Source organism: Mobula birostris, chromosome 20 (genome assembly GCF_030028105.1).
Source record: "Mobula birostris isolate sMobBir1 chromosome 20, sMobBir1.hap1, whole genome shotgun sequence".
In the NCBI taxonomy this organism is placed as follows: Eukaryota; Metazoa; Chordata; class Chondrichthyes; order Myliobatiformes; family Myliobatidae; genus Mobula; species Mobula birostris.
Window position 1 is genome coordinate 25,119,690 of NC_092389.1, and position 26,302 is coordinate 25,145,991.

At 43.0% G+C, this 26,302-nt stretch overlaps 1 protein-coding gene across 5 annotated transcripts in view; it reads right to left on the minus strand.

Moving 5' to 3' along the window:
- The window catches only part of LOC140185103 (endothelial cell-selective adhesion molecule-like), a 138,777-nt gene that overhangs the window by 11,749 nt on the left and 100,726 nt on the right, over positions 1-26,302 (minus strand). For 3 of the 5 annotated variants that reach the window (XM_072238361.1, XM_072238362.1, XM_072238364.1), the window contains 3 exons: positions 16,853-17,001; positions 14,528-14,729; positions 11,754-11,909 (listed from right to left, as the gene is read on the minus strand). In XM_072238361.1, coding sequence (XP_072094462.1) covers positions 11,754-11,909; positions 14,528-14,729; positions 16,853-17,001 — 507 coding nt within the window. Of the gene's footprint in view, positions 1-11,753; positions 11,910-14,527; positions 14,730-16,852; positions 17,002-25,748; positions 25,827-26,302 lie in introns of those variants that run through there. The other 2 variants (XM_072238363.1, XM_072238365.1) reach the window with 2 other exon arrangements.

Consider the following 26,302-nt stretch of genomic DNA (forward strand, 5'->3'; position numbering starts at 1 on the left):
GACCCTATAATAGCTAATGATGATCTATATGGAACTTGATGGGGCCAACAAGCAGAGCTAAAACAATACTCCTTTCCTCGCTATGTAAAGCTGCAATGAGCCTACAACTACTTTTATGAATCCAAACCAGTTCCATAACATAAAGGTGTAGAAATCCACCCATTTACCTGAGATTTTTCCCAGATTATTTCCGTACAATAACTTCACTCAACTTCACCTGCCTCACCACTGAACTGTTCTCACAACCTATGGACATGAGCAAACCTTAAACACAAGAAATTCTGCAAATGCTGGAAATCCAAAGCAACACACACAAAATGCCGGAGGAACTCAGCAGGTCAGGCAGCATCCATGAAAGTGAACAAACAGTCGATGTTTTGGGCCGACACCCTTCTTCATTCAGGACTGGAAAGGAAGGGAGAAGACGCTGGATTAAAAACGTGGAGGGAGGGGAAGGACGAGCGCTAGAAGGAGATAGGTGAAGCCAAGTGTATGGGAAGGATAAAGGGTTGGAGAAGAAGGAATCCGATAGGAGAGGAGAGTGGACCATGGAAGAAAGGGAAGGAGGAGGGGCAGCACAGGGAAGTGATAGGCAGGCAAGAACATGTAAGAGGCCAGAGTGGGGAATAGAAGAAGAGGGGAGGTGGAGAAATTTTTTTTTTACCGGAAGGAAAAAAATCGACATTCATGCCATCAGGTCGGAGGCTACCCAGATGAAATAAAAGGTGTTGCTCCTCCACCCTGAGGGTGGCCTCATTGTGGCACAAGAGGAGGCCACGGACCGACATGTCAGAAAGGGAATAGGGATCAGAATTAAAATGTGACGGGTCTCACCAGTATAGAGCAGGTGACATCAGGAGCCCAGACAACCCCTGTATATTAGCAGGTGAAGTGATGTTTCACCTGGAAAGACTGTTTGAGGCCCTGAATGGGGGTGAAGGAGGAGGATAATGGGCAGATGTAGCACTTTGGCTGCTTACCAGGATAAGTGCCCGGAGGGAGATTAATGAGACAAGGGAATCGCCAAGGGCGTGATCCCTGCAGAAAGTGGAGACCAGGGGGACATAACGAAACGATGCGTTTGGTGGTAGAATCCATTTGGAGATGGCAGAAGCTGTGGAGAATGATGGGTTGGATGTGGAGGCTCATAGGGTGGTAGGTAAGGACAAGAGGAACCTCTTGTTGGAAACAGCAAATCTTTCCACAAGAGTATTGGTACCCCTCCATTTCAGCTGCAGACCATCCCTTCTGTACAGGTCACATCTTCCCTGAAAAAGAGCCCAATGTTCCAAAAATCTGAAACCTTCCTGTACTATCTCCTTGGCCACATGTTAAACTGTATTTTCTTCCTATTTCTTTTCTTTTCAAATCTTTTTATTGTTATATTATACAAAAGAAATAACATGAGTACATTGAAGTAACAACACTTACAATGTCTCAAAAAAGACATTATCTTAAAGATTGAAAAAAAATTTGTGATAACAAAAAAAACCTACTAAGCAGAAAAAGTGAGAAAAAAAACCATTGGGTGTACAACCCCGGAGCCATGCATCATACAAAATGCTTCTAAAAATAAACATCAAACCGCCAGCAGGAAAAGAAAATATACCAAAACATTTACAATTAGATCATGGAAAAAAGCTATCAATTAACTCAAATGATAATAACGAGTAAATGAGCCCCATCTTTTCTCAAAATCAAACATAGGTTCAAAAGTTCGACCTCTAATTTTGTCCAAAGTAAGACATAGCATCACTTGAGAGAACCATTGTGACAAAGTGGGAGCTGATGTATCCTTCCACTTCAACAAAATGGCCCTCCTAGCTATCAATGTAACAAATGCAATAACATGTTGGTCAGACACAGAAATACCATGAATACTTTGAAGAATTATTCCAAAAAGCACAGTTAATTTATTAGGTTGTAGATTAATTTTCAGTGCTTTAGAAATTGTTGAAAAAACTGACTTCCAGAACTGTTCCAATATAGAGCAAGACCAAAACATATGTGTCAGTGTAGCTATCTCAGTTTTACATCTATCACAATAACTATCAACATTAGAGAAGATTTTAGAAGGTCTCTCCTTCCTCAAATGATAATGATGTACAATTTTAAATTGAATCAATGAATGGCTAGCACAAATTGAAGAAGAGTTAACCAACTTCAAAATCCGCATCCAATCCTCCGTCATAAAAGTCAAATTGAGTTCCTTTTCCCAATGCTGTTTAATCCTAGATGAAGGACGCTTATCTCATTGTAATAATAAATTATAAATTCTTCCAATAGAACCCTTGATCGAAGGATTCATACTCATAATAGTATCTAACAGGTCAGCCTCCAATATGTAAGGAAAATTACTTAAATATTTTTGTAAAAAATGTCTAACTTGAAGGTATTGCAGGAAGTGTGAGTATGAAAGAGAATATTTATCAATTAATTGTTCAAAAGACATCAATCTATCTTCTTTAAATAAATCCAGAAAAGAATCAATACCTTCCTATTCCTAATTTCTCCCTATTTCTAACATCAGTAGTGTGTAGCACGGGTAGCGATCCTGAGATCACCTGTCCTGTCCTTTAACTTAGCACTGAACTCACTTTGTCACTCTCTCTACCTATGTCATTGGTACTGACATGGACCATGACTTCTGGGTACTCACACTCCCCTTCAAGAATGTTATGGACTTGATTTGTGATGTCCTTGACTCTAGCGGCTGGAAGGCAACATACATATGAATCCTTGATCACCACTACTCATCCTTTGCCCCCCTCCCTTTCCAAGTCATAGAGCCAGACTCAGTGCCAGACACCGGACTGCTCTAGCATTTTTCTATTAGGAAGGCCTCCCTGATAGTATCCAAAACAATGTACTTTTTATTGAGGGGAAGGGCCACTGGGGTACCCTGCACTGGCTGTCTACATACTCACTGCAGCCAATTAACCTATACATCTTTGAGGAACCGAGTTGCCTGAGGAAACTCACATCATCACAGGCAGGACATGCAAACTCCGTATAAACAACTTTAGAGATCAGAAGTGAACCTGGTTCTCTAGTACGGTGAAGCAGCGGCTCTAATAGTCGTGCCACCGAGCTACAGGTTCTGTGCGGACTCAGCAAGCCGTAGGGTCCATCTCCAGCTCTCTCCATGCCATGGAGACACTCCCGAGGTCCGAGGAACAAGTCTTGTTTTCTGCATTATTAATAATCAGGTCCACATTACAGAATCAGGAGAGATTTCTGTTTCAACAGTTCATGAAATTTGTAATAATTAATATGAAGAACACCTTTGGGGATTTTTCTGTCTATATTTTTAAGGTACACCTGAAGAACAGCTTATGAGCTCATTAGAAGAGTCTCAAGCGGAGATACTGAGTGCCAAACTGTGAGAGAACTGTACCAACAGAAGGATCATTAAATATGAATACATCAGGATCAATTAGGTAACCTGATTCAGCTTTCACCCCATCAAGTCCTGAGTCAGTATCAACATCACATACATTTATAAACACTTCTAAAAATTACAAAAATAGAGAGAAGTATATGCTTGTCTCTGGACTTGTTTTTATTAGTAGAATAGGACAATGATGAGGAGAGTCTTCGATTGCTACATCAGAAGCATCGTGCTGAAATACAATACATCAGCACTAGCCGGTAAAAATTAAAGAATCTTCTGAAATACATCAGTTATTGGATTGTAAGCCATTGTGCATGTCTTTCTCAAATAATAGTTTCAGAAGCAAATTAAGTTGATTAATCTCACACTGTGTATACTTCTGCTTATCTGTGAAGTCACTGCACTCAAAGTTATTCATTGCATGTGAAGTGCTCAGTTGCAACAGAAATGCAATAAGACACAGTACTGATGCAATATTTTAGCCTTACAATACTGTAAATGCATTTTTATTAGTCTGCCCACAGGAGATTGAACCGAACAGTAGGCGGGTGACATTATTGCAACGAGCTGTGTTGCAACAGTTGACACCCACTTGCGTGTCACAAACGGCAGTATCTTCTCATCTCGTGTAAATTAGCATCACTGTCCACAACTGATTATATTTGTTTAGATCATTTGTATTGGATTTGTCTTCAATCTTGTGCATGGTGCATTGGTTTAACAATCCAAGACGACTCAATTATCTCCCACTTTCTGTTATTTACCTGCCAATCAATTCCATGCTTCAAATTCACATTTCTTAACATTATTCTCCTTGAATTAAAAGAAAAAATCCCTTTCTCAGGTCCAGTTGTGGTAACAAAAACCAAGGTGTCATAAAGTCCTAGAGTTATACAGCATGGAAGCAAGACCTTTGGTCCAAGTCATGCATGCTGACCAAGGTGTCTACCTGAGCAAATCCTATTTGCCTTCATTTGGCCAATATTGTCCAAACCCTTCCTACCCATGTACCCATCCAAATGTCCTTTACACATTGTAATTATACTTGCCTGAACCACTTCCTCTGGCGGGTCTTCCCATGTACCCACCATTCTCTCTGAGAAAGTTGCCCTTCAGATACCTTTCAAATCTTCCCCCTCACACCTGAAATATGTCCACTAGCGTTAGATTTCCCTCCCTGGGGAAAACTCTACGACCATCTATCTTATCTGCACCACTCATGATTTTGTATAACTCTGTAAAATTACTGCTTATCCTCCTATGCTCCAGCCTATCTAGGCTCTCTTTATGATCCAAAGTGATTGGACTGGGCAATTTAAAGAAAGTTGAATGAATGCTTCAACAGTATCCCTACACTTTGTCTTTCCCTCCTCCTTGATTGGATTTGTAATTTTCTCTGTTAACATGTTTAATGAATCCACATGTTGGATATCTAACCTGGCAGATATGAGACTGTTAGAGCGTATTCTGGAGTTATGGACTAATAGCTATATTAGGCAGATTTGATGGATCGCTGTGTCTTTTCCCAAGCACTGCTATTTTACATTCACATGACTGAATTGCCAAGGACAGGGGAGAAACAGTCATCAAATCTGCAGTTCTCTCAGGACCAGCCCACACAGTGGACTTCACATGTTCTGTCTCTTGCAAAGTCTCATGCAGATATTCAGTGACAACATTTCCAGTAATGAGGGATTGGTTGTCTAATAGAAACTCATCAGAATAATCAGTTTCAAACTAAAGCCTATTTACCATCCCCATTTTAGTAGTTATAGAAAAACCATAACATTAGGGGACATTTACTTATGTCAGGTAAATTTTTATATTATATGGGTTTTAATCGACTCAAATACTGTTGGAAGGTACAGACTCATGCAAATTCAGGAAGGACATTTTGTTTCTGCTAAACCTCAAAACATCATAAAAGACAACATGAACAAGATTGAAAATTATTTGTGGATCAATGCTCAAGAATGGCGATCCCTTGAGCCGGTCAAGATGGCACTGAGCTGTGGTCTCCACCAAAGTTGTGGTTCAGACTTTTTTTTAGGTTTGTAGGAATGATTTTCGGTACAGAGAGGGGAGTTAGTGGTCATATTAGAGTTTAGGGACATGGTTGTGGAGGAGTTAGAGGTCAGGCTGGAGACCATGCCTCCAATTCTTGCTCAAAGGCCAGTGACATTGATGTGGGGCAAAGGACATCCATGGTCAGATGTTGGGCTGGCACACCAGCAAGGATGAAGGCTGATGGACACAGAGGTGAGTGGGACACTGACAGATTTTGGGATCAGATTTCTGTGCAGGAAGGTGACACGAGGGCTGATCAGTAAGACTAGAGTTCGAAGCCTAGCGTTTAAGGTTCCAGTCGTCAGAGAACCACAGTTCACGGCCTGGCATTTGGGTTCTTCATTCATTGTCCACGGCAAGTCCTGGGGTCAATAACAAAGATCGAAGCCTGAAGGTTGATTGGAAGTTTGGAAGTCGAGGCCTGATGGTCAAAGCCCTGGATCTGTGAGACTGCAAGTTTACTGGGAAGTCAAAGGCTTAATGCCTGTGCTAGTCCACGAGTCCATGGGAAGCTGAAGACCCAAAGACAGCGTGTCCTAGGGTTGAAGGACTGTCTGTGTCTGTGCGTGGGTGGATGGGTTGAAGGGGGAATGGGGCTTGTTTTGCTGCTGTTGTTTTGTTGTTATTGCCTGTGTTGTTCTGCCAGCATGATGGACTATGTTGGCACCGGAATTGGTAGCGACCATTAAAGGCTGTCCAACACATTCTTCAATTGTGTTGGCTGTTTATGCAAACAATACATTTCACTGTATGCTTCGATGCAGATGTGATAAATAAATTAATCTGACTCTCTGCCCCTACATACCATTTTAATCCTTTTCACCTGGTTTAAGTTAGCTTAACAGAAGGGCTTTGGGCAGTCACTGCCCAGCATGCCAACCTTACAATTCAATAGCTTTTGAGATGGCTCATAACATGCTGCATTAGTCTGTGAGTTGCCCAGGAGCTTGGAGGGAGTGCAAGAAGGAGAGGCCCAGGGAGCACAGATCTGTAGAATGTGACCTACAGAATGGAGAATGGAGAACTATACGTCTTTCCTCAGCCTGATTACTCTAAACTCACCCACACTGGCAGCATGTAGGAATGAAATACACTTGAAACTTTATGTTCTTATGGCACTCTGTTAGAATTTAACCTAAATGGTTTAATTACAGCTACAATGAATTTTACACAGTAATTATCTAGTTATTAATGGGTTGTGTGGGTGAACCATTTGATTGAACTTTGAAAATCACTGATTTAAATGATGAGCGTCATTCTAGAGTATGTAGAAAAAAAACTCTGAATTCAGTCTTATTACAAAATGTCTGACTCGGGTTAGAGTAAATTCGGCGTCCTCTCCACCATTGAGCAGACCTCCACGAAACGCTGTCGCAGGAAAGCAGCGCCCATCTTCAAGGACCCCCATCACCCAGGACATGCTCTCTTCTCGCTGCTGCCATCAGGAAGGTACAGGAGCCTCAAGACTGACACCACCAGGTTCAGGAATAGTTATTACCTCTCAGCCATCAGGCTCATGAACCAAAGGGGATAACTTTACTCACCCCATCATTGCAATGTTCCCACAACCTATGGACTCACTTTCAAGGACTCTTCATCTCATGTTCTCAATATTTATTGCTTATCTATTTATTATTATTATTATTTATTTCTTTTTGTATTTGTACATTTTGTTGTCTTTTGCACAGTGATTGAATGCCCAAGTTGGTGCAGTCTTTCATTAATTTTGCTATGGTTATTATTCTATGGATTTATTGAGTATGCCCACCAGAAAATGAATCTCAGGGTTGTGTACGGTGGTATATATGTACTTTGATAATAAATTTACTTTGAACTTTGAACTTCTGAATTACTTCCTACAAAGCGAAACCCAAAATCATGAATGGCAGACGAGCTCAACACCTTTTATGCTCACTTTGAAAGGGAGGATATAAATACAGCTGCGAAAATCCCTACTGCACCCGATGACCCTGTGATCTCAGTCTCAGAGGCCGATGTCAGGCTGCCTTTCAGGAGGGTGAAGTCGGCAGCCTCCGGTGGAGTACCTGGTAAGGCTCTGAAAACTTGTGCCAACCAACTTGCAGGTGTATTTAATGACATTTTCAATCTTTCACTGCTACAGTCGGAAGTTCCCACCCGCTTCAAAAGGGCAACAATTATACCAGTGCCCAAGAAGAGTAGTGTGAGCAGCCTTCATGATTATCATCCAGTAGCACTCACATCGACAGTGATGAAATGCTTTGAGAGGTTGGTAATGAACTCCTGCCTCAGCAAGGACATGGACCCATTGCAATTTGCCCACTGCCACACTAGGTCTACAGCAGATGCAATCTCAATGGCTCTTCAAGTGCCCTTAGATCATCTGGACAATACAAACACTTATGTCAGGATGCTATTTATTGACCATAGTTCAGCGTTTAACACCATCATTCCTAAAGTCCTGATCGAACAGTTACAGAACCTGGGCCTCTGTACCTCCCTCTGCAAATGGATCCTTGACTTCCTAACTGGAAGACCACAGTCTGTGCCTATTGGTAAGAACATCTCCTCCTTGCTAACGATCAACACTCAGGAATGTGTACTTAGCCCACTGCTCTACTCTCTCTATAGCATGACTGTGTGGCTAGGCACAGCTCAAATGCCATCTATAAATTTGCTGATGATACAACCATTGTTGGTAGAATCTCAGGTGGTGATGAGAGGGTGTACAGGAGTGATATATGCCGATTAGTGGAATGGTGTCACAGCAACAACCTGGCACTCAATGTCAGTACGACAAAAGAGCTGATTGTGGACTTCAGGAAGTGTAAGACGAGGGAACACATACCAATCCTCACAGAGGGATCAGAAGTGGAGAAAGTGAGCAGTTTCAAGTCCCTGGGTGTCAAGATCTCTGAGGATCTAACCTGGTCCCACCCAACATATCCATACAGTTATAAAGAAAGCAAGACAGCAGCTATATTTTATTAGGAGTTTGAGGAGATTAGGTTTGTCACCTAAAACACTCTAAAATATCTGCAGATGTACGTGGAGAGCATTCTGACAGGCTGCATCACTGTCTGGTATGGGGGGCGGGGGAGTGCTACTGCACAGGGTCGAAAGAAGCCACAGGAAGATATAAATCAGTCAGCTCCACCTTGGGCACTGGTCTCTATAGTATCCAAGATATCTTTCAAGGAGTGATGCCTCAGAAAAGTGTCGTCCATTATTAAGGACCCCCATCACCCAGGACATATGCCCTCTTCTCATTGTTACTGTCAGGAAGGAGGTACAGAAGCCTGAAGGTACACACTCAATGATTCAGGAACAGCTTCTTCCCCTCTGCCATTCGATTCCTAAATGGACATTGAAGCCATGAACACGGCCTCACTTTTTAAAATTATTTCTGCTTTTGCATTATTTTTACTTTAACTGTTTAATATACATATATATATATATATATATACAGTAATTGATTTACTTATGGATTTTTTTCTTCTATATTATGTATTGCATTGTATTGCTGCCGCTAAGTTAACAAATTTCACGACATATGCTGGTGATATTAAACCTGATTCTGTTTCTGATTCTGAACTTTGCTGCGAGGTTGCAGTTGGAACATGTGTCAGGCCGAGGTGAGAAGCCTTGCATCCACCCTGTGACAATGCTGACCTTGGAGTGTATCATTCCACTACACATTACATAGAAAACATAGAATAGTACAGCACAGTACAGGCCTTTCGGCCCACAATGTTGTGCTGACCCTCAAACCCTGCCTCCCATATAAGCCCCCCACCTTAGATTCCTCCATATACCTGTCTAGTAGTCTCTTAAACTTCACTAGTGTATCTGCCTCCACCACTGACTCAGGCAATGCATTCCACACACCAACCACTCTCTGAGTAAAAAACCTTCCTCTAATATCCCCCTTGAATTTCCCACCCCTTACCTTACAGCCATGTCCTCTTGTATTGAGCAGTGGTGCCCTGGGGAAGAGGTGCTGGCTATCCACCCTATCTATTCCTCTTATTATCTTGTACACCTCTATCAAGTCTCCTCTCATCCTCCTTCTCTCCACAGAGTAAAGCCCTAGCTCCCTAATCTCTGATCATAATGCATACTCTCTAAACCAGGCAGCATCCTGGTAAATCTCCTCTGTACCCTTTCCAATGCTTCCACATCCTTCCTATAGTGAGGCGACCAGAACTGGACACAGTACTCCAAGTGTGGCACAACCAGAGTTTTATAGAGCTGCATCATTACATCGCGACTCTTAAACTCTATCCCTCGACTTATGAAAGCTAACACCCCATAAGCTTTCTTAACTACCCTATCCACCTGTGAGGCAACTTTGATGCACCTCATTTCACCTGCCAGCTTTAGTGACAAAACGCATTTCTCCTGGTAGTACCAACTGATGAAAAAAATGCCTCATTGCTGACAGAAGCAGAGCATTTCATTTGCTGGGGTCAACTTTACATCTAGACGTACAGACTCAGCCAACACCACCAAATGAATTGCAGAGTAGGTTTATATTTGTGGTTATAGCACTGATGTTGTACGGTAATGAAACTCCAACAGAGTTTATAGCAATACATCATTGGAGATCAATTCACCCACTGGGCTCACGCAGCTAGTCTTTAAGCTGCTAGCTGCAATTTCTAGTTTTTTCCCCTGTACCCCTGCAAATATATATTTTTCAAGGACTTACCAATTTCTTTTTCTCCATTCTAGGATTAAATCTCCCCCCACATTTTCAAGCAATGAATTTCAGATCAAAGGTATCTACTTTCCTGAAAAAGCAAATTTTCAAGTTCCCTAGCTACTTTTGTCATTCTCCTTCAATGTGTGAACTCTCAATCCTTCCAGCAGAGGGAAATATTTCTCTCTTTCTTCGGTCTAATGTCTTTATTATGTGGAACGCTTCTATCAAATCTTCACAGCACTGTTGTTGTTACTGCATCATTATTGGGGGAGCTTTAGCTGCAGCCATCTTCTGCTTTTTTTTGTAGAACATTTGGGTAAATTACAAGTCTATCCTTCTCAAATGAAAACACTGTGAGGGTGGCAAGAGTAGGAAGAGACACTCGAGAAATGCAAGACACAAGAGATTCTGGAGAGGCCAGGAACACAGAAAAGATTGGAGGATCTCAGTAAGTCAGGCAGCATCTATGGAGTGGAATGAGCAGACAATGTTTTGGGCTGAGACCGTTCATCGAGACTGGAAAGGAAGGAGCAGAAGCCAGAGTAAGAAGGTGGATGGGGAGTGGGGGAAAGGGAGAAGTACAAACTGGCAGAGGATAGGTGAGGGGGAAGAAGGATGAAGGTGGGAGTTGATAGGTGGAAGAAGTAAAGGGCTGAAGAAGAAACAACCTATTGGGAGAGTGAATCTTATAGAATCGATTGCAATGGTTGGGGCCAATTGATTGCTCGGTGAATTGACTGGGCATCTTATATGCAGGAGGGACTCTCTTTTGAGCACAGCCTTTAGAGTGCGTATGTTTTTGGCTCGGCAGGCTCAGTTTGTAGCTCCTGCACTGTAAGTTACCCAGTATGTACCGTTACAAACACGACTCAGTAAAAACACTTAATCAGACTACATTGTCGTTCTTGCCCCACACATACATAACAGAGAAGACAGTTAACTATGGAATAAAGGGAAGGAAGGCGAGAGAAAGAGAGTCATGAGGGCAGAGGAGAAGATAAGGGGTGACAGGATAACTTGAGAGATGAAGGAATCTGGGAGACACTAGCTCCTGTTCCACCATCACAGATACATCCACATCTTCTGAAATGACCACATGTGCAAACCTAAGACCATAAGACATTGGAGCAGAATCAGGCCATTCAGCCCATTGACTCTGCTCTGCCATTCATTTATGGCTGATTTTGTTTTCTTTTCTCAACCCCATTCTTCCATCTTCTCACAATAATCCTAACTCCCTTACCAATCAGGAATTTATCAATCTCTGTCTTAAGTAGACCCAAATACTTAGCCTCCACAGCCTTGTGTGAATGCCATCAAGTACAGGCCCAGAACCATCATATATTAAACATTTCATTCTTGGGATTATTCTTGAGAGCCTCCTCTGGATCCACTCCAGGACCAGCACATATTTCCTTAGATATGGCAGATAATGCCTTTCACAACATCAGGACATCTTAAAACACTCCATTGAAAATAAGTATATTTGAAATGTGTTCTCTGGTACATGGTATGAAACTTTGAGGATCTTTTTTGTTTATCCACGAGAATTCAGCTAAAGATAACAAAAGTTACATACTGAGTGAAGAAACTAGTTTTTGTACTCACTGTGGATAGGGAAATTAAAAGACTGTGGCTTGGGACTAATCCGCTGCCAAGTGTAGGTGGGGACTGGTTTGCCACTTGATGAATGACAGGTCAGGGTCACATTATGACCAACAAATTTGCTTCCGTCGATACTGCATTTTGGAGTGGAGGGTGGTACTAATTTGGAGAGAAGAGAGAAACAAATCAATGAGATGGATGCTTAAAATATGTGGAGCACATTGCACTTGCTACAATACTCAGAATGAATTCCATGGCGCGAGCCCAAGGTCGACTCCATTGCTTCTCTCTGATTGAGCCATCGAGCAAAGTTGAAGGCGATGAGGATGAGGGCAGAAGACGTGCGAGTGTTTGGCGCCGTCCACCTGCGTTTGGCCAGCCTTCCTCTCTCGCGCGCTAGCTGCTGTCGGAGGAAAGTGCAGGAGTCTTGGGATCCACGTCGTAAGGATTGATCGGTGAAGCTGTGGACTCATTTTGGGGGACATTGAGGTTCATGTTGCATGTGTTTCTGGATTCTGATAACTCTTTTTTTGCTGTTTTTAGGCTTTTTGATTGGGCGATCAATGCGGACTGGGACGCTTTGGCGAAGAATGGCTCTGCAGCCTGCAGTGGGCTAGCGGCACTACTAAACTGAACTAAACTGAACACTACTGGACTCCTGGTTTGATATTCTAGGTGCTGTCCGCTTGCTTTTTGCCATTTGCGCAGTTTGTTCTTTTTTGGCGCTTTGGGTGTTTGGTGTTTTCTTGAACAGGTTCCATGGTGTTTCTTTGTTTCATGGCTGGCCAAAAGATTTGTTAATCAATATTCAGGTTGTGGGTGTTGTCAGCAAGGTGAGAGGTTATTCCCCAAATCTATTTGAGCCTGCATATTGCACACCATCTGAATGAGGTATTCCCACAGTGCTCTTGTGTGGAGTTTGAGGATTTAGACATTGATGATGAATTTCTCAATCAGAATTTTATGAATCTTACAGTACATTGCAGTGACTAAGATAGATAGAGGGGGCTGGGGGCTAACTAGAATGGTTGGAAAAAAGTACAATCGACATTTCAGCCCTGACCTACTGAGCTCGTCCAGCATTTTGTGTGTGCTGCTTGGATTTCCAGCATCTGCAGATTTTCTCTTGTTCGTGTTTTGTGAAAGGCAGTTTGCTCGGTGGGTAGTGTCTACAATGATTTTTTTCCCTGGTCATGTCTTTACCCTGGACACATACAAGTCCTGCAGTGATGGTAGACTGCAGTCAGTGTCATTTTCGGCTAATCTCTGGTTTTTGCATATTGTAAAAGGATGTTGTGAACCCAGACAGAGGTGACTGATGTGAGGATGCTCTCTATGATGGGAGAATTGCACCAGTATGTTTTGGAGAAGATGGAATTTTACCAACTGTTGAAAGACTTTTTCGTTAATGAAGGAAATGTCGTTCTCCCACATGAGGTCCTGTGAATTAATGAAGCCCAGGAACCTATACGTTGAAAGGTGCTAACTGTAGAGTTGTTATTAGGAGTGGATGGAGAGGAGGCACATTTCTGAAGTCAATATGCATCTCCACAGTTTTGAAGACATTCAGCTCCAATTTGTTGTGATTGCACCAGGCTTATTTACTTTCTGATCATATTTGGATTTATCATTAATCAACCATTTTTCAAAAATTTGAATTAATCATTAATAATTAATTTCATATAACTGGTATAATAGCATAATGGCTAAGCTACTTGACTAGTATCATAGTCCGTTGTCTTAGGGATGCAGGTCAAATCTTGCAATGGCAACTGAAGAAGTTTAATGCACATAATGAGGTAAAACTAGAATTAAAAACTAGAATTCCAATGCACTAAGAAAGAATTCTCCTATGAATATGTCCCTCTTCTTTCCTTAAATATTTCTGTCTTAATGGTGGATATTCCAACAGTGTGTAATGCAATCTGTCCTGTTAAGTCAGTCTGAAATTCAAACTTCTGAAAGGACAATGTGAATGATGACAGTAGAGTGTAAAATGATACACACTACACTTATTATCCTTAGTAACAGAATATACCGTCTGACAGTCTCAATATGTCAGACCACACAAAAAAAAACAAAAATAAATAGCCAATTCTCATATAAACAAAAAGAAGTGTAAGTAATTTAAAGTTTGGGAATTCATTACTGAGTCAAGCAGGCTGCAATGTGTCCACGCAGAAGATAAAGTATAATTCATTTATCTTTCAATGGGCAAAGTGCTCTAATTTTGTTCAATAATCTCTCCAGTGACACTTCATCAAAGGTCCTCTTGAAGTCCAAATGTCAACTTGTCCTCCCTTATCTGTGTTAGTTACAATGTTAAAAATCGCAATAAATTTATCAAACACCATTTCTCTTTCATTAGTCAATGATGACCCTGCCTAATCTTAATATTATGTTCTAAGTGCCCTGCAACCAATTTCTTAGTAATAGATTCAAACATTTCCCCACTACTAATGTCAGGCTAACTGTCCACAATTTTCTACTTTTACTCTCCCATCTTTTCTATGAAGTTATAACCACCTTCAAACTATATTAGCCAACTCCGGTAAGTATTTTCTCCCAATTTGCAACTGTAGCCTCTGATACAGGGTTTCCTAAACTTTTTTAATGCTATCGTCCCTACCATTAACCAAGGGGTCCGTGGGCCTCAGGCTGGGACCCCTGCTCTCATTTGCGACTGGCTCAAAAGCTGGGGGAGCCATGCAGTACATTCTGGGAAATGAAGTCACTCAACTACAGAGTAGGCAGGCAGAGTAGATTGTAATACGTACTCAGCACAGACAAGTTGGTTATTCCTGTTTTCATTAAGTCAGGTTTTGCAGAGACTACAGTGCAAGTGTAGTGACCTGAATCAGCTAACTTGGTGTTGTTGATATATATGGAGACATCCCTGGTTGGCTTTGAATGCAGGAAACTAACACGGTCTCGGTATTGAGGTTCTATTGTAATTTGGCTGCTGGAATACATCACGATCTGGAGAGAAGAAACAAAGTACATTTTAGAAAAGGAATGTTAACAGCATGGTGTACAAGTCAGTCAAACCAAACCACTATATTCCTTCACACTAATAGAATTTACACTGAATTTGATGTTAATTATGAATTTACATCAAACATCCTGCAGACAGTTCACAAAACTACTATCTTTTATTTCAAATATGATTCTATTACTCAGCTGCGTACGATTGGAATCTGTGATTTACATTTTGATGTTTTGGCGCTGTTTGAGCAATCTGGCACTTTGCTGTCTCCAAGGTTTGGAGTGGAGCGTGTGGCCTGGACGCCTGGTAGCCTGGAGACAGGGCACGAGCCAGTGATCGACTCCATGTTGCTTCTCTCCGATTGAGGCGTTGAGCAAGGCTGAAGTCGACGAGGACGAGCGCGAAGGACAGATGGGTGTCTGATGCAGTCTTCGTGCGTTTGGCCGGTCTTCCTCTCCCTCTCACTATCTGCTTTCGGAGGAAAGTGCAGGAGTCTTGGGATCCACATTGCAGGACTGTTTGTTGAGACTGTGGACTTGTCTTGGGAGACCTTGCGGTGCATGTTGCACGTGTTTCTGAAGTCTGGTTACTCTTTTTTTTTCCTGTTTTTGAGCAGTTGGATTGAAGTGAGTGATGTGGACTGGGGAGCTTTGCGGAAGAATGGCCTTGCGGCCTGCATTGGCTAGCGGCGCAGTGCTGAACTGAACTAAACTGAATACTAATGGTTTGATGTTTGATATTTTATGTGCTGCTCGTTTGCTTTTTGCCATTTGCGCAATTTGTTCTTTTTTTGTGTGCTTTGAGTATTTGATATTTTCTTGAACGGGTTCTATGGTGTTTATTTGTTTTCATGGCTGCCTGCAGGAGGACAAACCTCAGAGTTGTGTTCTGTATACAGTACAGACTTTGATAATAAATGTACCTTGAATCTTCGAATTGGTGTTAATGTAGAACACTACTAATTTGCAAGTATTTGGGCTAGTAGTTTAAGGAGGTCCCCAGATCCTTTCTCCAAAGGGTGCTTAATCTAAAGGTGTAAAGACCCGGATCCATTTTGCTGTATGCCCATGTACCTCATCTTGCACCTGGATTAAACTAGTTGCAGGTGGTATACAGCAAGGCTATACAGTACTTGCAACATACTGTCGATGAGAGAGGAATGAGGTCCGTCTTACACAGCACAGTCCAGTCACTGTGCAGCAAGGAACCCCTAGGAAGCTGGTAGGGAGCTTGCATAACAAAAACACCTAATCCTTTACCTAGGCAGAAAGCCCACAGGCTGGCAGCCAACACCTCCACTTGCAAATCCTGCCCCGTTTTCCAATGTGAAGCCAGGCAGAATAAAGGCCAACAGTGCAGATACCCAAGCCTATGCAAATGGCTGAGATATGAAAAAAATATACAGTTCCCCAGTTCATCCTGGTCCAGAAAGCTTTTGCCCACGTCTGATTCCATCCTGAGGGAAGTATAGATTCTGTGATCACAAATCAGGAAGCCCATCCAGGCTCTGAACCATCCCATTCCCTGACTTTTTTGTCTCTCCAATGTGTTTCTATTCTGCCACCCACTTAGGGCTATTTGACACATAGCTAAGCATCCTACCATCATATGTTTGAGATGTGGGAGGGAACCTAGGGAAACCTATGTGGTTGCAGACTCCACACAGACAGCACGGAGGTCAGAATCGAACCTGGATCACGAGGGCTGTGCAACTGCAACAATGTTGCTGCATTCCTGTGGTGCCCACCATTGGCTGCATGTTTTTTTTTTTTGACTATTCTGCAGTCTTTTTTTGGTGCCATCATGAATACAGTCTAAAACAATCGGGATTTTTTTAAAACCTTTTCCTCAATGTTTCTGGATTTACCAAAACATTTCTAGGAGCCAATCACAAAAATATAGACTTTTGGAATCCTTGAAGTCTGTACTGCTGTTGAATCCACCCTCTTAGTTCAGTGTTTTACCCTCTAGTAGAATCACAATGGAAGCTACAGTCTAAAAATGTGGCTTAGCAAATGGAGCACCATCATGCTGAATAACTTTAAGCTGGAGCTGGTTCAAAAGGGACTAAGTCACCTCAGTGTACACACTAAATATTTGCTGTGATATCACTTACCACTCCTGATGTTCCTTTGGTCCAAATCACAGAGGTGATATTGAGGTTTGCTGGGCCTGTGATGATCCGGCTGGTCAGAACAACGGTATTGCCGATAGAGACCTGCTGTGTACTGGGCATCTCTAACTCCAATACTTCTGATACCACATCTGCAAAAGACAACAGAAACTCTTTCTTGAATTCAGACAAACAAATTAAGAGCAGGCTTAGTACGCTGCAAAAGGTGCAGAATGTCATCTTAACACAACATAACCATCAGTGCTCTCAAGATCTGTCAGGATATTGTATATTCATTCAAGTCCTGACTTACTCTTCTAATATTCAGCAGATACAGGCAGAGATTGTCCAGCCTTTCCATAAGACCACAAGACATAGGAGCAGAATTAGGCCACCTGGTCTCACTCAGGGCAGCAATGTCGATGTTATAGTGCCTCAGCTCAGCAGTGATCAAGGCTGTTCTCTGGTGAGGTCTGTCAGAGATGCCATACGAGTCCAGGAGAGTCCTTACATTCCACGTTGCCAGTTTATTGTTTCTTATTTCAAGCGCAGTAGTGGAATAAACTGATAGGCATGGTAACCTACCCAGGTGAGTGATTGAATGGGCAATTTTTAGGCCGCCTTTTCTAGGCCCTTCCCCAATTGAGGTGAGCACTGCGGTCCCTAAATAGGGCTGCTCAGTCACACAGGGGTCTGCCAAAAACAGCTGCCACTCAGCCCCAGCTGCTAGCGACCAAATACCCTGTGCTGCTGCCATGCAGGGTTCTGACTAGGAGCTCCCAGTCCATTCGTACCTGCTCCCGTTGCCAGACGCCCCATTACTCTTTGCTATGAGCATAACCTTACTATAACCAACACCATCTTCCAGCAGAAGGCAAAATATAAGACCTCATGGATGCACCCTCGCTCTAAACATTGGCACATGATCGACTTCATCATTGTGAGGCGTAGTGACATCAAGGATGTTCTCATCACCCGTGCCATGAGAGGTGCAGAGTGCTAGACTGACCACCGTATGATTGTGGCCAAGCTCCATATGAAAGTGCGTTCCCTCTCCCCCCCCCACTTGTGGCTGCAAAAAAACAATAAAAAGTGGCTAAATTGCAACCGCCTAAGAAGCACAGAAGCAAGAAGTGAGTTTCAACGCACCCCAACTGAGAAACTAAGGGAGCTGGAATGGAACAACGGTATTTAGGGAGGGAGCAGCTCCCTATGAGGGAGCAGCCCAATCCATCAGCCATAAGAGCAGGAACGACCAAGACTGATTTGACGATAATTCAGACACCATCCACAACTCGCTTAAGGACATGCACAAAGCACACTGGGCAATTTTAGACAACCCTTCATCCACCAGCATCAGGCAGCATTGGCAGGCAGCTGGGAGGAAATTGCAAAAGGCAAAATGAGTGGTGGACTGAAAAGGCACATGAAATCCAGTCCTTTGCCGATAATAATAACATGCATAATTTTTTACAATGCTGTCAAAACTATCTATGGCTCAAGAAATCGATGCATTACTCCCCTGAAAACAGCAGACGTTCTAACACTTCTGAAGAATCAGAATGCCATTCTGCTGAGGTGGGCTGAGCTCTTTAACACCCTGCTTAATCAGGACTCTGACGCAGACCCCACCATCCTGGATGAACTGCCTGAACTTCCTCCTATCCACGACCTCAGTCTATCACCAACCTTCCAGGAGGTTCTATCAGCCGTCCATTCCCTTAAGAACAACAAGTCCCCTGGCACTGACAATATCCCTGCAGAGTTGCTGAAGAACGGAGGGTACATATGTATGCACACCCTCTACCAGTACATCACCAAGGCCTGGACTGATGAGAACATCCCACAGCAATGGAGAAACGCAAACATCATTGTCATTTATAAGAACAAGGGTGACAAGGCCATCCACGGCAATAGTAGGGGCATATCACTCCTTTCTGTTGCTGGAAAGGTCCTGGCTAAGGTGATGTTTCAGAGACTCATCAGCAACATCACCGAGTCAATGCTGCCTGAATCGCAGTGTGGATTTAGGAAGAACAGGAGTACGATTGACATGATCTTCACAGCCCAGCAACTTCAGGAAAAGTGCCGGGAGCAACATCAGGACCTGTTTATGGCCTTTGTTGACCTCTCCAAAGCATTCGACACTGTGCAAAGAGAGCTCTTATGGGATGTTCTCCTCAGGTTTGGCTGTCCCAATAAATTTGTTAACATCCTCCGCCAGTTCCACGATGGGTCGACTGCTCGGGTGCCCACAGGAGGACAAGAGTCTTGTACGCACAGGGGTGAGGCAGGGGTGTGTGCTAGCTCCAGTGCTCTTTAACATCTTCCTCTTGTGTGTTACCAAGCTTCTCCACAACGAGACTGAAGACAGCAGTGGCGTGGCAGTGGACGTCAGATTAGATGGCAACCTCTTTGACATCAGGAGGCTCCACGCAACCACCAGACTCCATAGAGAGTGGGTCCTGGAGCTGCAGTATACAGACGACTGTGGTCTTGTGGCCCATACTCCGGAGGATCTTCAGACTGTCCTTGCTGTGGCGGTGAGAGCATACAGCAGGATGGGGCTGACTGTCAATACCACCAAGACAGAAGTGGTTTGCCAATGGAGTACCAGTGTCCCACCCACTCTACCTGCCTTCACTGTTGGTGATGAAAAGCTGTCAGTAGTGCCATCTTTCAAATATCTGGGGAGCATTCTCTCTGAGGGTGGCGGCACTGACAACAACATCCAGAGCCACATTAAACAGGCATCAGCTGCCTTTGGGAGACTTCGGTGTAGAGTCTTTCAGAACAGGAGCCTTCGTCCCTCCACAAAGGTCGCCGTATACCAAGCGGTCTGTGTCACCACCCTCCTTTATAGCTGTGAAGCTTGGGTAACCTACAGCCGTCACATCAAGTCCTTGGAGCGCTCCCACATAAGCTGCCTCCAGCGTATCCTGGGATTTACCTGGCGTGAGCGGGTGCCTCACACTGAAATACTTGTAAAGACCAACGGCGGGAGTATTGAGGCCATGATCATCCAGCGTCAGCTACAGTGGCTGGGGAACGTGATAAAGATGCCCCCATATTGGCTACCCCGCAGAGTGTTATACAGCCAGCTACATCATGGTCGACACTCAGCTGGAGGGCCGAAGAAGCGCTATAAAGATCAGATGAAGAATGCTTTAAGGAAGTGCAAGATCAGACCCGAGGACCTGGAGGATGTTGCTGCTGACCGTACCACTTGGCGACAGCTGTGTAGGGACGGGGTTCATATTCTGGAGATGGAAAGAACAACCAGAAGACAGCAGAAGAGAGCCAGGAGAAATGCAGCCATGGTTGTCACCACTACCACATTTACATGTCCCACCTGCAATAGAGCTTGTGGGTCCAGGATAGGACTGTATCGTCATCAAAGATCTCACCGTTAAAGGAGCGGACGTCGTCATTGGATTTCGATGGAGAACCAAAGGGGGGTGGTGTGTGTGTGTGTGTGTGTGTGTGTGTGTGTGTGTGTGTGTGTGTGTGTCAGACTAGACTCTGGGAATTGAGGAGTCTAATGACTTGGGGGAAGAAACTGTTACACAGTCTGGTCATGAGAGCCCGAATGCTTTGGTACCTTTTGCCAAATAGTAGGAGGGAGAAGAATTTTTTTCCTCCTCCTCAACCCCAGTTCCCGGCTTTCTCCCCGTAACCTTTGATGCCATGTCCAATCAAGAACCTATCAATCTCTGCCTTAAGTACACCCAATGACCTGGCCTCCACAGCTGCATGTGGCAACGAATTCCACAAATTCACCACCCTTTGGCTAAATTTCTCCACATCTCTGTTTTGAAAGGGCGCCCTCTATCCTGAGGCTGTGCTCTCTTGTCCTAGACTCTCCCACCATGGGAAACATCTTTTCCACATCTACTCTGTCTAGGCCTTTCAACATTTGAAGGGTTTCAATGAGATACCCCCTCATCCTTCTGAATTCATTAAGGCAACCAGACTATTTCATGGATGTGTCAGTGAACCTTTGAACTGCTTCCATGAACATTTTTCTTGAAATGAAGACAGCAACTCAAGAATAGGCCACATTAATGCTCTTTATAAAAAGAGAATAATCTATTTCTGCTTTCAATTTCCACAACAATAATAACTTTCTATTAGCTTTTGAGTTACTTGCTCTATCTGCAGACTAGCCTAACTTTGTTAGGCAACGAATGGAGACTATTTGGACTCCACAATGGTACTCAAAGGTGACTTTTGAACACTGTTTTTGAAACACAAGAATGTCTGCACAGAAATCATCAAAAACAAGGTTCATGCTTTAAAAATCAAACCTGGTGTCAAATCTGTCTTTTGCAAACCACAATGCAGGGGTTCCCAACCTTTTTTTTAATGCCATTAACCGAGGGGTCTGTGGGCCCTAGATTGGGAACCCCAGAGACAAGCAAGGGAAAAAAATTGTCAAATTTGGAAGGAAAGGATCATTGCTGAAGTTAACTCAGTGAGTACCCTTGACAATGATGGTGACTAAGGCAAATAAGACAGTCAGGCTGGGCAACAAATTGAAACTAACTTCAATAAGGAAGGCAACACTGAGCAATATCCTTTGCTACATCTCAAGACAGCACATTAATTTGGCCAGAGCTTTGAATACTTTTCATACCCTACCCTCAAATAGATGTGGATGAATTGTCAAAAGGATCTCACAAGCAAATACACTGGAGTTTGTGTGCTCATACTAGGTTGCCACACTATCAGATCCTCTCCAAAGCTGAATCATTATATTTAAAAGGCTGACATAACCAACCTGTTGGGCACGTGGCCAAGTGGTTAAGGCATTTGTCTAGTGGTCTGAAGGTCGCTAGTTCGAGCCTCAGCTGTGGCAGCGTGTTTGTGTCCTTGAGCAGGGCACTTAACCTGGTGTCTGTGCGAGGAGTGGCGCCCCACACAGACTTCCAATCTGTGCCTTGTAAGGCAAGAAAATGCCCGACGGAGGCCTCTCATGGTCTGAGATGACGTTCCCCCCCCCCCCCGCTCAATCAACCTACAGCTAAGTTGTTGCAAATGGCAGTGTGGTGGAACCTCTTATTGTACCAAAGCCAAAGCCATGCTGATAACATAGCAGCTAGCACATTGCTTTATAGTCCCGGTGATCACCAATCGGCATTCAATTCCCACCGCTGCCTGTAAGGAGTTTGTATGTTCTCTCCATGACATCAATGCTTTCCTCCAGGTGATCCGGTTTCCTCTCACATTCCAAAAATATATACTGTAGTTAGGCTTAGTGAGTTGTGGATATGCTAAGGTGGCACCTGAAGTGTGGTGACACTTGTGGGCTGCCCAGCCCAATACTCACTGATTTGATCTGACGCAAACAAAATGCATTTCACTGTGTGTTTTGATGTGTACACGACAAATAAAACTAATCTTTAATCCAATCTGAATTTCTGAAATGGAAAGTTCTGAGGGAGAATCACTCTGCCTTTTAGTCATGCTCCGGCTATGACAGGAATGCCTGATTAAATGTTCAAAGATAAAAATAGAGAAATGTTTCATTTCCCTCAATCCTTCTCTGCATTAGCAGAAAAGTGAGACATTTTAGCTGGTTACATATAATACATTACTGAAAATTTATGTTGAAAACACATCCCACTTGTAGATTAAGGGGGCAATTTAAACCAAGCAGCCTATCAAAGGAAAAAAAAGCAAAATCACAGTAGGAGTTGCTTTAGAGATAGTTAGTGCCAAAATATTTCTATTTCTGCTGAAAGTAGCACATGCAATGTAAAAATGTGTAATTAACTTCAGTTAATCAGGGTGCTTCCATTGAAATAAAAAGCACCTCTCCTACATCATTAGCCCTGAACAGAATGACTTCTGCGATAATGAACAGGAGGAACAATAGAATGAGCACCAAACTGATTCTTTATGTTACAAACTGAAGTGAACACTTTTCATCTCAAACTCCTGTGGGTAACCCTCAGGGAGCTTTAATACGCTGTGAAAGACAGGGCAGTTTCAGCCTCTTTTGGTCCTTCACAGCTTTTTCCGCGTCTCTTAGTGATGCAACCGCGGTCTTCATTGTTCCCATTCCACCACCACCACCATATCGCTACCCACCCCTCACCCTCAATTTACTGCTTGCATTTACATTCTGACGGCATTCAAGACCTGTGGAGTTTTCACCGTGAACATTTATCTCATAGTCATACTTTATTGATCCTGGGGGAAATTGGTTTTCGTTACAGTTGCACCATAAATAATTAAACAGTAATAAAACCATAAATAATTAAATAGTAATATGTAAATTATGCCAGGAAATAAGTCCAGGACCAGCCTATTGGCTCAGGGTGTCTGACCCTCCATGGGAGGAGTTGTAAACTTTGATGGCCACAGGCAGGAATGACTTCCTGTGACGCTCTGTGCTGCATCTCGGTGGAATGAGTCTCTGGCTGAATGTACTCCTGTGCCCACCCAGTACATTATGTAGTGGATGGGAGACATTGTCCAAGATGGCATGCAACTTGGACAGCATCCTCTTTTCAGACACCACCATCAGAGAGTCCAGTTCCATCCCCACATCACTGGCCTTACGAATGAGTTTGTTGATTCTGCTGGTGTCTGCTCCCCTCAGCCTGCTGCCCCAGCACACAATAGCAAACATGATCGCACTGGCCACCACAGACTCGTAGAACATCCTCAGCATCGTCCAACAGATGTTAAAGGACTTCAGTCTCCTCAGGAAATAGAGACGGCTCTGACCCTTCTTGTAGACAGCCTCAGTGTTCTTTGACCAGTCCAGTTTATTGTCAATTCATATCCCCAGGTATTTGTAATCCTCCACCATGTCCACACTGACCCCCTGGATGGAAACAGGGGTCACCGGTACCTTAGCTCTCCTCAGGTCTACCACCAGCTCCTTAGCCTTTTTCACATTAAGCTGCAGATAATTCTGCTCGTACCATGTGACAAAGTTTCCCTACCATATCTCCCCCAAAAGGCACCATTGAAGCAACGGACGGGATCATTATCATGAAAGGAAGATTTGCATTTATACAGCATCTCCCAACACTGCAGGATGCAGCACAAAACATGCAACCAATTACTGTACGACCTTGCTGATACCACATTCATGACCCTGAACTTGACCGCATTTCAAAACTGGTTGCAAGTGCTCTGCAACCCCCTGCAGTTGTGGAAAGATGCTATAAACATGCAAATCATACTTTCGTGATCCAGGAATAAGCTCTCACTGAATATCACCTTCCCATTTATTTCATCCACACCTGTGCTACATGTCTCGGGCCTTTCTCTCGATTTTTTTCCCCCAAAATGACAGCCGTTTTCTGTGGTTTGGTCATGTGGAGTCAGAGCTTGAAATTCCCAATTTCTAATTTTCGCCCATTTCAGGATGTTTTCTCAGTTATCATTGTTTGGCAAAATCAAATGCATTGATGATTAAGAAGTAAATTTAGCAAATAGATCGTGTTTTAATTTCTGAAACACATTGCTTCTCAGTGTGTGATGAAAATAAATAATACTTGTCCTATTAGCCACCCATATTTAATATAGAAGATAGAACATAGTGCAGAAGAGTACAGGCCCTTCGGCCCATGATATTGTGCCAACCTTTTAACTGACTTCAAGATCACCACATAGCCATCCATTTTTCTTTCATCCATGTGCCTATTTAAGAGTCGTTTAAATCTCCATAATGTATCTGCCTCTACCACCAACCCTGGCAGTGAATTCCACACACCCACCACTCTCTGTGTAATGAAGCTTACCTCTGCCACCCTCCCCACAATATTCTCCAATCACCTTAAAATTAGGCCCTCTCATATTAGCCATTGCCACCCTGGGAAAAAGGCACTGGCTGTCCACTCATTCTATGCCTCTTAGCATCTTAATCACCTTGATCAGGTATCCTATCATTCTCCTTCACTCTAAAGAGAAAAACTTGCTCAACCTTTCCTCATAAGACATGTTCAATAGTCCAGACGGCATCCTGGTAAATCCCTTCTGCACCATCTCCAAAGCATCCACATCCTTCCTATAATGTTTCAACAAGAAATGAACATACTACTCCAAGTTACTCAATCAGGTTCCCCCCACCAATCAATAACACCAATATATTTTGCGTCTGAAAACAAATGTGATGGTTAATTGCCTTTCGGTAACAAGTTCAATGGCAAAGCCTTGATTTTCTATGTAATTTCGTGTCAGCCTGAAGTTATGAAATATGTTGTCAATGGAGGTTTATCAGTGTAATATACCATCCAAATTTGTAGTAAGGTCCTAAGATGGCTTTTATCAGCATCAGTAAAAAAGTTAAAAATTGGAGTTTATATGTTTTGTTTTGTTTAATAATCAGAAAGTAGACTCTACCCAAAGGAGAATTCCATAGCTGCTAGTCTGGAGTATCCAGTAATCATAACTAACTGCAACTAAACTCAGAAATTTCCCCATTCCGAAACTGAGTCTCTTTAAAGGAATAAACTATATTAGTACTAGAATATCATACCAAATTCCACACTTCTGATGAACAATGGGAGATCACTGGTGGTTCCAAATCTTGGCTGCACCTCCATAATATTCATTTTCATTCACAGAGTCACAAAGTTATACAGCATAGAAACAGGCCCTTTGGCCCTGTCCGGAATTGCCAAGGTGACAACCTCAGCTAGTTGCATTTGCTTGCATTTGGCCCATCTGCCATTGGCACTTGCCTATCCAAGTACTTCTCCAAATGCATTTTAATTCTGTCCATTTCTACCACTTTCTCAAAGCTCACTCATACACTCATCACCTTCTGTGTGAAAAATTTGCCTCTCTGCTCCCCTTTAAATACTTCCTCTCTTATCTTAAATCTGTGCCCTCTAGTTTAAAATTTCCCCAGCCTAAGAAAAATACTGTGACAACCTACCCTATCAATGCCCTTCTATAAAGTTTCCTCAGCTTCCGTTGCTCCAGCGAAAACAGTCCCAGCCTGTCTAATTTCTCCTTATAACTCAAATCATCTGGTCCTGCAACATCCTTGTGAATTTCTCTGCACTGTTTCTAAATTAATCACATCCTTCCTATGGCGTGGAGTCAAGAAGTGAACAGAACACTTCAAATGCAATCTCACTAACATCCTGTACAGCTGAAACACGATGTCCCGATTCTTGAACTCAGTGAGTAAAAAAGAATTCAGAATATCTACACGTGCAGCTAGTAGCAGATCTAGCAGTCACTAAAAGTAATACCCAACATACCCATTGGAGAGAATTTTCACTTGTTGACTATTAATCATTTGTGTTAGATCAAAGTGGACAAGATATAGACCCTACAAGAGATAGTGATAAATTAAGCAGTCTCAGGTAGAGTAAAACTTACGAAAATGGAACACGGTTCGGGGTATCTCTCACCCTCATCATCCAGAAAAGAAACTGAGGGAAGGAATTGCACACTCTACCACAACAGAAATGCTGATGTAAG